This window comes from Cariama cristata, unplaced genomic scaffold (genome assembly GCF_000690535.1).
Source record: "Cariama cristata isolate BGI_N322 unplaced genomic scaffold, ASM69053v1 scaffold4557, whole genome shotgun sequence".
Classification (NCBI taxonomy): Eukaryota; Metazoa; Chordata; class Aves; order Cariamiformes; family Cariamidae; genus Cariama; species Cariama cristata.
The window spans coordinates 104,528-120,980 of record NW_009627029.1 but is presented as its reverse complement, the minus strand read 5'-3'; the positions used below and the strand labels follow the sequence as shown (position 1 = coordinate 120,980).

Here is a 16,453-nt window from a genome sequence, read left to right as displayed (position 1 = left end):
CCTGCAGCCCATCTGCAGAGACAGCGTGATGCCACTGTGCAAACCTGGAGTAGTCATGAGAGGTGGGACAGGGATTTTATGCAGTGTGAGTCTTGGCTCTGCAGAAGCTATGGCGTTAATGACACAGAGAAGGATAGAAGTATATATTGCCCCATAGCCTAGTTCTGATGGTTCCTCAGTTGTGACAGTGCCGTTATCACCTACTATGCTGTTGCAGCTGTGGGACAAGTGTAGTCATTGTCATAGTTGCTGCAGAAGCCCAGGAAAAGAGTTCAGAATTGTAAAAGTAGGTCAAATACCTACGTCAATGTTTTGTCTTTGTGTAGTCCTTAGCACAGTCAGAGATCCTGGGATGTGAGGTTGGACTCAAGAAGTATGGTGTATGGAGCCAATTAAAAAAAAAAAAAAAAAAAGGAACTTTACAGGAATTGTTAAGCTTCAGTAATGAAAAGGAACAAAAAAGAAAAATTACATTTTTTTGTAATTACGGTGCTAATACAGGGTTTTACTGATCTGTCAAAACTGCAGAATATCAGAGAAATCTTTTTTTTTTTCCAGGAATATTTATCAGAATAATTGGTTGTAACAGTTTGTGCTAATATCAGTAATCAAGTAACCAGGATGTGATGTGCAGTTTACTGCAGTCTCATTGCAGGCGGGAGGAGAGTTGATCTCGGAGTGATCACATTGGTTTATCATTTTCGAGATATATTTAGAGAAAGCTTCATAAATAACCTTGTCACAATGAGCTGTGAGGCTCTATACGGGCAGCTTCATTTTCATTTGATGTAGTTACTAATTTTCACGGAAACAGCATGGCATTTTTATCAAATATAATAAGAAAGTGTCTTCAAGTCATCTGACTGGATACAAAGCATTCTGCATGGACTTACTGGTTACCTGCTGATATTCTGGGATGTATTAAAGTCGTTATATGTGTTGAGCAGTTCTGTTGATTTATATCAGCAAAAATATATCTGGATAGAGCAGCAGCATCTAACATTTACCTGCTCTCTTCTCTCATCGATGAAAACAATGTTTTTTGAGAGAAAAATAAAGCATTGCTGCATTTGGCTGACAACTAACGCTAAACATTTTGGCCTGGATCTGGTAAAATTCTTAAACAAGTTCTTCAGGCATTCAGTAAGTTTAATTTCAATTTAGTAAGTAATTTCAGTAGGCTATTCATAGATTTGAAGTTAAAGGCACGTTCTTTTGTTCTGCTGAATGTATAACTATAGTAACAAAAATTAACCTAGGGTTAAAATCTGCACTGATTTATAATATTGTGGGTATCAGTAATGATTGCTTACATTGTTTGATGAGACTACATTTTTTCATTAAAATCCAACATAGTGCCTCAAAGAGAAATGACTTAGTCTGTTAGCTGTGGAGATGATAATTTAAGGTCTTAAAAACAATGGAGAAGAGGCAAGCTTAATCCTCTGAGCCTGCATGCTGCAGATGAGGTAAGTAGTTGAAATTTCCAACTTGTCTTGAACCTGTGAAGAGAGGAGCATTGCTATTTCTTTTCAAAAGTTAGAAACCATCTTTCAACTTTGGTGTAAACCACAGCCAAGAGCTTTTGTCATTCAAAGGGAAAGCAAATCAGTAGTTTATTCCATTATTCAGTACTGTATATTATTTATATAACAACAGGTTTTGCTGCATGTTTTTCAAATGTTCCTTTGTTATGGAATTGATGGTGGTTGGGGGGATTCTGTCCTGAGGCTATACTATAGCCTCTCCATAACCATACAAATAGTCACAGCAAGTCTAGTTTTTTTCTTCCTTTGCCTTTTTTTTTTTCTTTAAAAAAAATGGATAAAACAAATGACCTCTAGATGTTATCTTCAATATTTATGTTTGCAGATGGAGAATTTTCATTTAGTTTAAAATAAAATTAACTCTATCTATATAAATTGAGAATGTGAATCTTCGGTCATTGTTTTTACTGAGAATATATCGGATTGTGAAGTTTTTTATAGTTTCATGGCCTTCTTTCTTTTTTTAAAGTTGTTATTATTCCTGTAACCATGATTCATAATTTCATTGAAAACTGACCAAGTATCTTGTAAGGGATGTGTGTATTTATGGTTTTCATCACTGTGTCTTGACATAGGTGGGGCAAACTACTGATATATTCTGTATACTTACTATTATGCTAGCTGACATATAGTGAACAGCCTACCTATTGCCAGGAAAATTTTACATCTGGAAAAATTTTAATAGTCCTCTTCGTCTGACAGGGTAAAAGGAGGCACCAGGTATTAGTCTATTCAGTCATTCTCAGGATTTAGTTTGGTCCATTTTTAAATGTCCCACAGAAGGAAATTTTTATCATGTCTTTCAGTGAAGATGCTTTGAAAAGTCAGTAGTTGAACTGTCTTGATTTTTATGTCTCTGATTCCCCTGAACCATCCCACTCATTTCTTCCACCCCGCCGCCAAATGTAGTGAAGAGTACTTTTGTGTAAGTTAATTACAGAAACAAATCTCCAGAATCTCTCTAAAACAAACAACATCAAAATTTGTGCCTTCTAATAACTGAGATCTGTTAAAATACATTAATATATGCTAGTGCTTTTTCTTTTTGATACGGAAAAAAAAAACCAAACCAGCCTCAGAGCGTTTGGCCAGTTTGCTAAGTCTGATAACCTCCTGTGGATGTCAGACAGAAAATGGGAGCAATGTGCCCTTCCTACTGAATAGCAAAATCCCTTGTCCCATAACTCTATGTGCTCACATGCAAAATGAGGCACCAAAAAACAATATACATTCATATATATATATATGTAAGCAGTTACAGTTTTAGCTTCATTAAATACACAAATATGCTGATAACTATGTGCTGTCAAACATAATAAAACATAACAGATAAGACAGCAGCAGTTTGTATCTCTAGGTAATATCCTAATGTAGCTACCTTTTGAATGGAAGGATTTTTCTTCATTTCAGACCGTTTGGTCTAATACTTAAGAGTTAAACTTTGTCCTGTTCCTTCCAACCGGATAATCTGTTCAGAGTACTTGAGGTGGCTTGCAGCATATTATCGTGTTGCATTTTCTGTTCAAGACAATAAGCTACCAAGGACAATTTAACAAATCTTACAAATTTATTGGAACCGATAAATTTCATTTGTGGTGGAAAATACTTTGCTGTTGTACTGATTTCCTAAAGCTGTCTCCTTCACGCCAAAGTCAACCTGTCCTTAGAACAGATTAAAATGTCTGTAGTGATCTATAATAAGTATTTTCATGTCCAAGATTTTTCTTCTATAAATCAGTGAGATTTACATGTTGAGTTTATATTTCTATTCATAGTGTAGCTTAGAGTGTACCTGGGGTAATGAAACCTGTCTTTAACTCGGGAAAAATATCCAAGTTAATATGACTAAGAAAAAAACCCTGAGCAAACCAAAATCTAGGCACAAGGCTGCATGTTCTTTGTGAAGCACTAATAAATTAATCTATTAGTGAGTGCGAATTTATCTTCTCTTGTGCTTGTTATCAAGTATTCCCAGGTGTGTATGTATTCATAAAGTATAATTTAAAATGGCTTTAATACTAGCAATAAATTCACATAGTGCGAGGACCATAAGGCACAGCATTTTTCCCACATCAACAACAAAATACAGAAATATTCATAAAATAAAATATAAAATTGAATAGTCTTCCTGTCTGAGTAATATATTCATTCCTAAGAACATAACAATACCAGAAAGAAAGAAGAAATCACAATAACAAAATTAAAATACAGTCGCATTATTTGGTTAATGACCCCATCTTGTGGAGCAGCACCCACGCCTCAGCACATTAATAGCTCTCATATACATTTTTGTTGAACTGAGTGCTTAAAGAAACTGCATTGCTTGATAATGAATTACTTGGCATCGCACTCGCTGTGTCCAAGGAAGTGCTCTGCAGGCAATTCATCATTTATGTATTACGACTGTATGGCAGTATAGCAGTCCTTTGTTACACTGTGGCATGTCAGGGGTCAACATTTTGCATTTTTGTGTTGAGTTCAGTCTTAGGTCACCACAACAGCTCGCTTCCCCCCCCATTGCCTTTGCTGCGCAGTTCCCGGTGCCATGCCCGTCTCTCAGGTGGACCTGCTGGGAGATTTCTTGCCATTGTTAAGAGGGGGGAAGCCCATCTCCAAAACTGGAGCTTGCAAAATCATTTATTTTCCCCACAGCAGTGCAAGTGAGAGTAATCACTGGGCTGATGCTTGGTCCCCAAGGGGCAGCCCAATGATGTTCTTAACCTGTTCAATGTACTTCTCCTCATCTCTCCTTTCCCAGCCACCAGCATGCACTGGGTTTAGAGGGGGGGAAAAAGCAACCCTGCAAGCCCTGGGGACTCACCTTGCCATGACATTTCCAGCAGAGAGGTTTCTGACCCCTTTTACCTGTATGAGAGTCCAGTCACTCCTCTGCTGGAGTCCAGTCGCTCCGCTGCTGGAAATGGCAAGCTGCGGCATAAAGGCTTTCCTCCAGGAGAGCCAGCATTTGCTTGCTGCCCGGTGTGTGTGCGCCTTAGAGGCGGCCTTTGGCAGTGGCCAGCTCAGATAAGGGCTTGGGGTTTAGAAGCAGTCGTTTTCCCTCCTTTTCTAATTTTTTTCAGATGCAAAGATGTGGGGTTTGCGGGTTTTTGGTGGTATTTTGTTGGTTTGGTTTGTTTATTTCCCGTAGCTAGTGGAGTAAACATCTTAGAATGACAAAAACATTACGAGCTAAGCAACAGGTATGATTAATGACTGCTGACATTTCTCTGAGCACCTTTCCTTGCCTTGTGTCCTGAGTTCAACACACTGAACGCTTTGGTAAATGCCGTTGCTGCAGGAGCCGTATTTGTATTGAGGAAAACAGGTTTCAAGGTTAGGGTTTTCATAACTTGTGAGTGCAGTGGAGTTTCTGCAGTGAGGGAGGGAAAGGAAGGGAAGAATGTGGGTACATTCAAGCTCTTAAGAGGATTTTTTTCCTTTTTTTTTTTTTTTTTTCTTTTTGCTTCTGAAGTCTCAGAGCCCCAGTAGTGCAGCTGTTTCTGGGATCAGAATGTTTTTTGTTTTTTAAACACAGAGGCTTGAAACTCAAACCAGGGAACGAGAGGAAAGACACGAAGAATGGTTGTTACAGATTGTCTTTTTGCAGTTGTCAAAAAAAGGAAGGGCGGGGGTTAGGGAAGGAAAAAACAAACCACCAGCCATGGTTTACTGCATTTGAGCAGCACTTCCATGGTACCTGTTGGCGTGGAAAGCTTCTTTGCGATGTATAGTCCCTGAGGTGCTGCTGTCACCTGTGGTGTTCCCCACTGTGCAGCCTGCAGGCTTAGTCTGGCTCCCAGCCCAGCTGCCTTGGCCAGCGCCCGGCCACAGTTGCTGGCTCTAGGGCAGCACCCGTTCCCCAAACGCGAGGGTCAGCGCAGAGGCCGGTTCTCAGGCTTGGGCCCTGTTGCCATTGTACGTGGGCCGGGGCAGGGGAGCTGCACCAGTGCCAGCGTGTGCTAAATCCACAAGAATTTTAATTTTATTATTTTCTATTCCCAAATAGCTGCTGACAGAGCCTGTTGAACTGTTCTTAATGATATAAATTGGCAGCCTGGATATTTTACTGTAAAGGTCTCTCCTGTTGGACATACTTTTATCATAATCTGGGTAAATCAGCTTTGTCAGCAATATATACTACACTGGTTGCTGAAGTTGCTGTCCAGGCACCTAAGGTATTTAAAATGAATAACCTGACATGTTTCTACCCTCTCGAGTTGAACACGTTTCCCAGGAAGGCTACAGATACCCTTGACTCTCACTTACGTATAAGCTCCTCAAAGATGAACTAAAATGCTTTTTTCCTTCTTTTTAAAGGACAGGTGTGTTTTGTGTGCATTTTTTGAGAAAGTGGCTTGTAACCATGCTGGTGAGCTTCAGTGAGGAGATTGCAGGCTGCAGATGGAAAACATGTAGAGAACGTATATAGCCCGGTTAGGAAACGAGGATTGTTTTTTCAGCTGTTCTACATGGACTTAAGATGATACTGCATGATCTTGCTTCATGTGTGAATATACTTAGCTCCTTGGAGACCAGACTACGGTGATTTGATCTCTGTTATCATTTTTTAAAGTAAGCGGTTGTTGACTATGTGTTGATGTAGTTTACAGAAGGATGCAAGGTGTGAATTGCATTCAGATAATACTTGTAGATTTCACAAGTACAGAAAATCAGAGGAAAAAACCCAAGTTGCAAATCTCTGTGAATATAGTTTGTTGAATGCGCTTTTGATATTTCTGATCTCATGCTCTTATAAAAATTACATCCCTGTGTCAAATGTACCAGGGATGTTTATACGTGACACTTGTACGTGAATGAAAGAATACAGATTAGAAGATTGTAATATGGAATACATATAGGTATCGTTTTGAGTTATGCATTTAATATCAAAAAGAAAGATTCATTTGGGTGTCACTAGACCTGCATAATGCACCTGTCCTAACACCATGCTAATAAGGTATTTATACCACATAACATCATCTTATGTTCTTTTCTTTTGAGATGCATATTGTGTCTTCTGCATGAAGTATTTATCTTCATAGCTTCATTTTGGACTTGAAGCTACTACTCCTTACTCAGTTCTGAAAAGTCAGTTAACTTTTTTTCTATTGCCCTGTCCCTGCAGGATGGAGAGTTTTTTATTCTTCGATCACATATCAACTTAAACATACTTCCTATCAACTTCAAATTATTAAGTGTTTTGTAGAAATATAAATCTATTTTGCACTAAAGCATCTGTCAGAGACATATTGTATCCTAATTTGCCATGTGAAAACAGGGTCCTGAAATGTTTTGAGCTCCATGTAGTAAATTCAGTCAATGTTCCAGAAACATTAAAATTTTTGTTTCAGTTCTAAATGTCTTGAAATTATGGCATCATGTTACTCAGATGGCTAAGTAGGGAACATGGCTTCTGTTTCCTGCAGTCAGCTTTTCTGTTAGAGAACAGGGAGCCATTATGCAGTTATGTTGGGTGCAAGTGTGGCCACTGTGCTGTAGTGAGAGCTGCAAAACTCTGTAAAAGCCTTCCATTCATCTCTTTAGGTTTTGATCTCTGTCAGAGACAATGAAAGCAAGAACCTTGTCTAACTAATGATAGTAGTTAGCATGTTGAGAGAGGAGTTTCAGAAGAGAAAATTAAATTCCTGTAGGTAGCTGGCTTGAGGCACTTTAGTTGAATATAAATTTAATGAGTAAAGGTGTTTGTGTCCTTCCCCAAATATACTTCCCTTCTGTGACAGCTCAGTGCCCTAAATTCCTGTCTTAGGATTGCCCTTCAAAGGGCAGGGTTCTGCTTTTCTTTTTGACTGTACCCACACAGTGGGCCCCTGACCCCGCATTGCGTTCTGCAGCTCTGCCATATAAATATTGAATGCTACTAGTGATGATAAAGGTGATATTTACATTTTAGTCTATTTCTAACATTTCCATCTCTTTTTTCTTTTTTCTTTTACATGCTTTCTTGGGTATAGCAGACCATTTAGGAATTGAATTCATGGGTAAGTTTTCATTTCTCTTCCTTTCGCTTGCTAATATTTGTCTTGGTGCCTTATCCCAAAGCATATGGAAGTTAATGGGAGGACTCCCATGAACTCCATCAGTGGGTTTTGGATTGGGCTGCTATTATATTTACCAATTACATTTGAAAGTATTGAAGATCTAATTTTTCTCTTGTGCACTGCTAGGGGGCTTAAGAGCAACATTAATGATGTTTTGGTATTTTATTGGTGTTTAATGAAATATAATATAAAGTTTATATGGCCATATCATGACATTTGAGGGATAATGTTATATATGCTGTTTTAGGAAAGAGTTAATGCCTGTCTTCATGTAAAGGAAAGTAAATTTTGAATTAGAATTTGTTTCTTTTTTTTTTGTTTAGAATTTAGTGTTGAATTAAAATGTTAAATGTAACTAGGTTTAATAAGAACCATTCCTTTAGCTTTTTACAGACAAGTCAGAGGAGTACTTTTAAGAAAAGGACAAGTATCTGTGAGTCTGTGAAATAAGTTAGCTTGAGGTTAGGAAAAAGCTAAAGCAGAAGCGAATAATTGCTTCTTATAATTCTGGAAAGGAAAAGATGATGTTCTGTTGACTCAATTGCTGCCCTGTAATGTATTCATAGCCTGATGGAATGATAGGCTTAACATGTCACCATTTCACCTCTCAGCTGTTGATCTGCACAGAGCATAGATAATTTCCTTGGGGAAGATGAGGTTTGTCCTTAGAAGAGTTAGTGGACTGGTGCATCCTTTGTGTAAAAACAACTTGCATAAACCATTAAATATGACTGAAAACACTATAATAAAAAGCTTGCAAACTTATATCGAAGCATAAAAAAATTACTTTTAATGTGTCCTTTCCCGACATTGAGTTTTACTTCCTTTTTTTAGATTTTAAAAATAAAAATATGGTAGCCTAGTGATTGTAAGTGGTGATATGGGGATTTTATTGACGAATTTAGTATAAGTTGTCGTGAAGCCAATATGGTGATGAGTATTACCTGCGTGGTGGATTGCATTAGGAAGATGATAGCCAGCAGGTTGAGGGATTTTTTTTCCTACTGCTTTTGGACTTGTGTGGCATACCTAGAGGACATTTCTCTCTAGAGAACTATTCTGTGATCTCCAGTTTAGTGTTTCACTTCACTTTGTATGAAACTTTAAAAGTATCAGTGGAATCGATTCAAGTGTTTTCCCAGACTTAGTGGACAAGCAGAACTGGGAAATGGTTACTTTAAAGGCTCTGCATATATCCCAGTTTTACTGCTTAACTTAAATTGTAAGCAGCAGTCTTGAGGCATATGAATTGAAGGACAAGCATCCACATAGAAGAAACAGGATAAGGAATATATATAGGATTCTTAGAATGAGCCTTTCCATAGGAAGCAGGAAAGTGTTACCCAGGAGGCAAAGCTGAATAATTTTCACTTTATTTTGAGCATTTTACTTTCCTTTTTTTTTTTTTCTCTAACATATCTCTTTAAGGCTTGAAATAGAGCCAACCCCTGAAGTCTTGGCTCAAAGTAGTCTTCTTGTCTGAGTAGTTTTCTGATTGTCTTATTTAATATTGGAACAGAACTTGATAGTACAGAAATTAATGAAATCTTGTGTCTTGAGCCTGAAAATATTATGACAGCATCCTCAAATGAGGCTTGAGGTGGTTTTCTGTGGGCTAGAAAAAAGCAAGTGCCAGAATCATATGTAAAAGTGAAACGCTTGTGCTTCTTAAACCCTCCTCCAGTCTTTTTGAGGAATTACTTAGAAAGGGTAAGCACATATGGAATCATTACTACACATATAAGTACAAATCCCCACTCTGTATACAGAGAGATCAGGTGACAATATACTCAACAAATTAGGGCCACTCATGCAAAGACTCTCCCATGAGTTTACTTCTGTACTGTACAAAATAGTTGTAATGAGTGGGAAAAGTATTTTCCAATTATGAAAAATAACAACATATAGATGCTGCAGAGCTTAGCCTTGTTTGTACGTGATCCAGGGAACACTTTTTTTTTTTAATGTTTTCATTGCATTTGTGGGCTCAGTTGCCTTAAGAATTCCATTTCCATTGTCATCTTCCAGAAATTTTGCTTGAAAAGTGTGTAAGCTTGGATTCCCAGGGAAGGTTGAACTCCTTCCACATTAGGTAAAGCTAAAATCACATGTAGATAGGAACATCTTTCAATAGAAGTGCCCCAGGGGACAAATGAAATGTACACTATCAACACATCTAGCTTAGTGTACGTTTGCCAAGGAAAGTAGGTGAGCGTAGTGATTTTTTTTGCTAGGCTCTCAAGAATCATTAGAGTGTATATACCTACTCAGTCCTTTTACTGTGCTGTTAGGGATCTGTGTCCATGAATCTGTGTATCCTTTTGTGAACAGCTAATACTGTCTGCCCCCACAAGCTCCTGCGACAGCCAGTTCCAGAGCTCAGTAGTTAGAGGCGGTGTACATTGCGTTTCCTTTACCTGTTGAAAAATCCGCTGCTTACCAGATCCTTAGCTCTCACGTGCAGGACTTACTGAACAAGAGTTAGGCATTCAGTTTATCTACCACACTGGCTGTTGTGTTAGGTGCTCTCGTGTTCTCACAGCCCCTTCCGGAACCTTTTGGATATTGTCAGGTTTGTGTTCCATAGAATATTCAATATTGTGCATTCCCAAACATGAATACCTGATACTTTAACATTGTTGCTGACTTTGATTTGCAATATCTGTTTCTTTGTATGGATAGCAGAGATAAACGCAGGCATATTAACGTGACATGTCTGTTTTTAAAGTGTTGCAAATATAACAATTCATGTACAGTTCTGATGTATGCATGTGCAGCTTCTCTTGAATTAAATGAAAGGCAAGTATGTGTTCAAGGGACATTATGTCCTTAAAAATATGGATTTAAGTATTGTGATCGGAGTGGCCAAGCTTTATGAAATTTCTGGTGATAAGGAAATGCTTTACACTTTCTAGTACCTCAAAGAAAAAAAAAGTCTTGTGTTTGATACTCACTCATGAGAGCTAGATTCAATTTCCATCTCTGATGTGATCTTCCGGAAAGGCTTTGGGCAAGGTATTTTAATCTCTCTGTGCCTTAGATTCTCAGTTACAGTAATTTTTATCGGGCTTTCTGCATTTAGATTCCTCAGCTCTCTGGGGAATATCTTTCAGTAACACACAAACTATTTCTTCCTTGCAAGAGGATGCAGACTTCGCTGCCTCCTTGCCTGTGCTCCCAATTCCTCGTAAGAGAGCACGGCAGTGCATGGCAGAATTAGTGTACAGCTCCCACAGGAGTGCGATGCACCTGGGCTGGATTGGTGCACATGTCTGCATGGTTCCCAGTGTCTCACCAGTGATGATGCATCCAATTTTATTTACATTTCCAACACAAGGGTAAGTAAATGTTAACACAATGTTCCTACAAACTGGAAACCTACTCGTCACATTAACAGTTTCATGTCAATTGAAAGCAGGCTGGCGGTTGGTAATGCTTGTGTGAGGCAACGAGTTTGTAAAAAAAAAAGAGATTGAAAGAAGCAGCTTTTATTCAATGGGAAAACTAAGTGGTGTATTCTTAGCATTAGATAGCATGAGGATATGAGCATCTACAGCTTATTATCATTTTTTGGCCCAAGTGGTTAACCATACTTCAAGACTGAATGGTTTATTTTTAGGTCTGATGGAAAATTTGATGATGAAGCCAACTATCTCTGATAGCCAACGTGGCTGGTCAGATTACTTTGGTGCAACAGGTAGCAGTTGAAAGCTGGGTTGTGAAGACTGACCTCATATGTGTGGTCCCAGCTGCAGAGTGAAATCGTTGCTTTAACTGACAGATACAAGGAGATACAAAAGCCTGAGGGTGATCTTTGGAACTAAGTGTTCTGGACAAAGAGTCAGTGCCTGAGACAAGGAGTCATCAGTTTTACTCATTTCTTACATTGAGAATGGGTAGGCTTAAGGTGTGTAAAAGGATGAAATGTGAAGGTGAGTGAGTATTGGAATAACCTGCTACAATGCATGAACAAACATGACTATTTCAGCAATTCACTTACACCACCTAATCTGATGATCCAGAATCTTTATCTTTTGTTCTGTAACAGTCATTTACGATTGATACATTTGAAAATAAAATGCCCCAAGAAAGTGCAATAGGCAGGTCACTACAGTTTTCATGGAAATACAGTCATTACATTAAATGATCCTCATCGTTAGGCTGCTTAGCAGTTAAACCAGTATCAGTGGTGTAAACAATTGCAATGTGATAACCTGAATCTCCCCATGTGTGAACTGCAAAAATAATACAGTGATTGCTATATTTAGTTACTATTTTCACCTTGCTGATACTTAGGCCTTACACAGGAAATGAATATTTTTCCTTAGAACTAGTTATCTTTTCTGGAAAAATCAGAAGTCTGAAGTCTCATGACAGTCAAGAAGACTGAAGTTAATGGAGTATGAATGATACATAATACCCTTGTAAGTGGTGAATCATTAAATGACATTTAATTGAGCAGAGCGATAAAGCAACTCAAGAACGAGATCCTACTGAAATTCATATATCTCCTTGCAACAACTACAATGTGATATGTATTTCATTTTCTGTACTCTGAGCAGTTGTTAGTATTGAAGAAGATGGTGCATGCTTTATTTTCACTGTGGTGATTCTCACTGCCTCCTTATTGCAGTAAGATGGTTGTATGCGTAAGACTTGGGGAACACATGATCCAGTTAACTAAATTGACTCTGTAGCCTTGTGTCATACACGGTGATGGATGCATTTTGATTTTTCCAAACCACAGAAGTTGGTTTTACTGATGGGCAGTGTAAGCAAGACTGTAACAATTTAGTATTTTTCCTGTTTGCGAAGAAATAAAAAGGCAAAGTTCATTAGCTTACAAAATGCACAACTTACAAAATGCACAACTTACAAAATGCACAACTGGTGAGCTGTCCTCGGAAACTCAATGTCTTGTAGCAGCAAACAGACAATGAAAACAAATAACCAGTGCTTGCATGGAGGGTTCTAGCCTTAGCTACTATTTAACAGCTCTTACCTGTTATAAAACCCTGTAACATTCCTGTCCTCCCTGGAAGAGAGGGTGAATGTTTAATTACATGGGCGAAGAATGCACGTGTTCTAAAGGACATATGTTTAAAAAATAATATGGTTTTCCCTGTATTCCTTTTTTAAAGTCTAGAGCAGGTAGATCCTTTTCTGGTAATATGGCACACTGTTTTTATGTTTCTGTTTACACAGAATCTATTAGAGATTGTGATCACAATAATCCCACAGTGCTATCAAAGCATATCTATCTAATAATTATATTGCTGTTGATCATAAGCATGTATAATATTCATCTGTACTCCTTCATTAAATTCCTGAAGAGCTAAGAGAGGCTATTCTGATAGGCATTGATACTTGTAATGGTTACTACCATTGGCATCATCGCTCCTTGAATCCCTTTGTTCTTCATCCTACTGTAGCTTTTCATTAACATCTTCTGATTTTACCTTTTCAAATTTAGTAAAGGCTTTACTCTTGGGACCTTGTCTTTCTGTTTGCTTTGTGAAATACCTGTCCTTTTTAAGTATGCATCAAAATAACAACAGTATCCTGAGGCATGAAACGGCTTTACATTTTCAGCACTTTCCATGGGATTCTTTTAGCTGGGAAGAAGAGTCATTTATCAGCTCTAGAGAAGAGACATGAGCACCAGAAGAGAGAGTTTTATAGAAGCAGCTGATAATTTTGTGCTATAAGAGTAATGGATGAAGCAGAGGTTCCTCAGGGACTGGGGGCAGCTCTGTCAGTGGTTGTACCTGTTTAGGAAAACGTGCTTCTTAAATGAAAGTCAATGTGCATCTGGTGAACATGTTGCAGGCTGCCTTCCAACATCTTCGTTCAGTTTCGGGGATATGGTTTAGTTTTGGTTTAGTGGGAGAGATTTATCCCTAGATATTTTGTGACCTAGCTACCGTCTTGGTTCAGTGCTACCATCTGTTTTTTTCTCAGTATGTCGTTTTTCCAATTCATCTGCATTTTCTGTCTTGGCAATGAACTCGATTGGATTAACCTGTATTATTTTTAAAAGGCAAAACTAAGATTTACCATGTGGTTAACTTATGTGTGCTGTGAATTGCATGTAGTGCTTTTTCAAAGTAGTAGTGCTGTGAACTGTGTGGATAAAATGGATAAAATAATGTTAATATATGTAACTTGCTCTGGTGATGATCCTGTATGTTTGATTTCTTCTGCTTTATCTGACTGAAGCTGCTAATCATTTGTGATGAAACTTATGGAAACTAAGAAAAATTGATAACACAGTATGTTGAGAAGTTTAGAAAGCCAGAATTGGTCCATGTTTCTCTGTTTTGCTGGGGGCTGGGTTGGGAGGAGGTGCTAGTTGTATTAAGCAGGGTATCAGTCTGTAAAAGTGTAATAGGTAATGCTATGTATAACCATTAGTCTGTCACTTGAACGTGCACTGTGTATCCTTATGTGCTTATTGAGGGATACTAGTAAGGTCAAAGTGGATTAGAAAAGAGAATTTGTGAAGCCTTAAAATGGATATTATGTACAAGCCTCCAAGTGAATTTCCATGTAACTCCTAGTGCCAGGTACAAACCTCTTCTGCACAGTGCTGTCTTCAAGAACATTTGTGATGTATTCTCACCTTGGGGAGAAAGGATGTGTGCCTCGAGGCTGGATTTCAACTGAGGACACAGCATCTCATCTGCATACAGAGGGGCTTTGGTGTATTATGTGTCTATGTATGCAAATTATGTGTACATTCTGATTTGGGATTAGGCATGTGCCCTAGGTTTCTGCATGGCTGGTGTATCTCAGAGGTAAACGCTCTTTATCGTGAAATTCTGTGGCACCAACACTGGACAACTGTGACCTTATACCTAGTCAGTCTTGTAACCTGCATTTTGAATGTGGTATTTAGGTAAATGCTTCGCTGAGGTTGAGGAATTGTTAAAACTGACACCACAAGGGTATGCTAATGCAATTAGATGACTTGCAATGTTGAGATTTTACTCTTGGCCTTGGTTGGGCTCAGTTTCAGTTTAACCAGATGCAAAAATATGTAGACAGTGACTTGTATATATTGTACACTACTGAAACAAGCCTAGCAGGACAGAGGTGAGATCTGCATCTCAAAGGTGATGGTAGAGATAGCTACCAGAAGACCTGCCAGTGAGACTTCGTATTTCCAGCTGAGAGAGGACCTGGGAGGAGGCTTCAGAGTAGTAAGTACAATCCAGACATGCCCATGAGAACTTGGAATCCATTGTTATGCTACTAGGGTGGGGATTTTTTATTAGTAGAAGATTGTTTACGTGTATTGAAGTTATCTTGCTACAGGAGAAGAGACTCCAAATGCCCGAGCTGTGCCGTGTTTACGCAGCCACAGTGAATCAGTGTTACTTTGTCCTTTTCCTACTTGGAGATGTTATGTAGATGTCACGTCTCATTCAGTAGATGATGCAAGGATTCGGAAAGCAGAAGGTAAGTATCACAATAAATGTTCCATGACAGTGGTGCGCTTGTAATGTATATTATGGTTGTATAGAAAAATTGATGCTTCTGACAGTGAACTAAATCTTGCTGTGTTCTCTATGCCTAGAACGAGTAGAGGCAGTGTCCTGCCAGTAATTGCTGGAAGCAGAGGAGAAGGGTAAGCAGTGTGGAAAAATTTACAATGCACTATGTAGAGCACTACATTAATTTTTCATGTACTTCCTTTTCTTTTCTTTTGCAGGAGCTGTAGAATATTGTCACATGGAAAGGTGCAGAGATATTCCTGTTCTGGCTGGTTGTTTTTAATAAAGTCATTTTTATGATAATTGAAAATTGTCTCATGATCCCATTTCCTGTCCCCATGAGCCCCAGTTTATCCCCATTTCAAAACTAACCTGTCTGTGCTGAAAAATGTGTTTTGTCCAGTTACCCAGTGTATCTATCAGTATTTGCTTCTGACTAGACAGCCCAACAGTTATCTGGGAAACAAGCCTGAGCAGCAAAGGAGGGGGGGGGAAAGCAAGTAGTGCGTGTTAGTGTGTATGTATTATTCTTGTATACTCAATTCTTAACAACAGTTTAAATAATCACAGAATTGCAAACTGTTGCGTGCAGATGACAGAGGAGCTTTTTGTTTACCAGTGCTGACTTTTCATCTTTGAATAGTAAAATTAATCGCCATGAGGTATTATCATTTAGTATGGATTTAGAATTCTCAAACACCATTTGGATCGTCTTCGTGTAGTTTAGTCACTGTGGTTATATTTATTGTATCAGCCATACAGTAATTCTTATATAAATTAATATGATCCTTTTTTATTTTTGCGATAAGTTAATTATGTACTACTCCGTGCCTACATTAGCAAGTAAACTCTGTATTACTCTATGGTTAATCTTTCAGATCTACTGGTAATTTTGCATTTCACATTCAAAGAGAAAGGGAAATCAAAATGGAAATATAAAATAATAACCTGGTAATGGAGGAGCATGAAATGTGGCAGTATTGAAGTTCTCAGCAGAACTAACTGAAACAATTTAGGGTCTTCACAATTTGATAGTGAAATAGGAAAAAAAAATCCACTCAAAATAACAGATAAAGAAGAGCTAGACAAAATTAGTTAGACCAAGCAGTTTGTAGTGGAGGTGGAAGTGAGAGAAAAGCAGTTTATTTGCAATTAAGAGCGTTAGTACTTCTATTAGTAGTTTCCCACACATTGCTGTTAACGGCTAGGACTATAAGTTGTTTCTGTTATTGAAATTACCTTAGACTCCAAAAGTGCAAGCTTTTAAGTTATGAAAGGAACATGGAGTTAAATCTACTGAAGAACTTCCGTACTGCCCTGCCTAAGCCTTACCTCCATCGTGCACAGTAGC

At 38.3% G+C, this 16,453-nt stretch overlaps 1 protein-coding gene across 1 annotated transcript in view; it reads left to right on the top strand.

Annotated features, from left to right (window-relative positions):
- The window catches only part of NRG3 (neuregulin 3), a 113,795-nt gene that overhangs the window by 33,346 nt on the left and 63,996 nt on the right, over window positions 1–16,453 (top strand). The window contains exon 3 of the mRNA XM_009704289.1: window positions 7,520–7,546. Within this exon, the coding sequence (XP_009702591.1) occupies window positions 7,520–7,546 (27 nt within the window). The remainder of the gene's footprint in view (window positions 1–7,519; window positions 7,547–16,453) is intronic.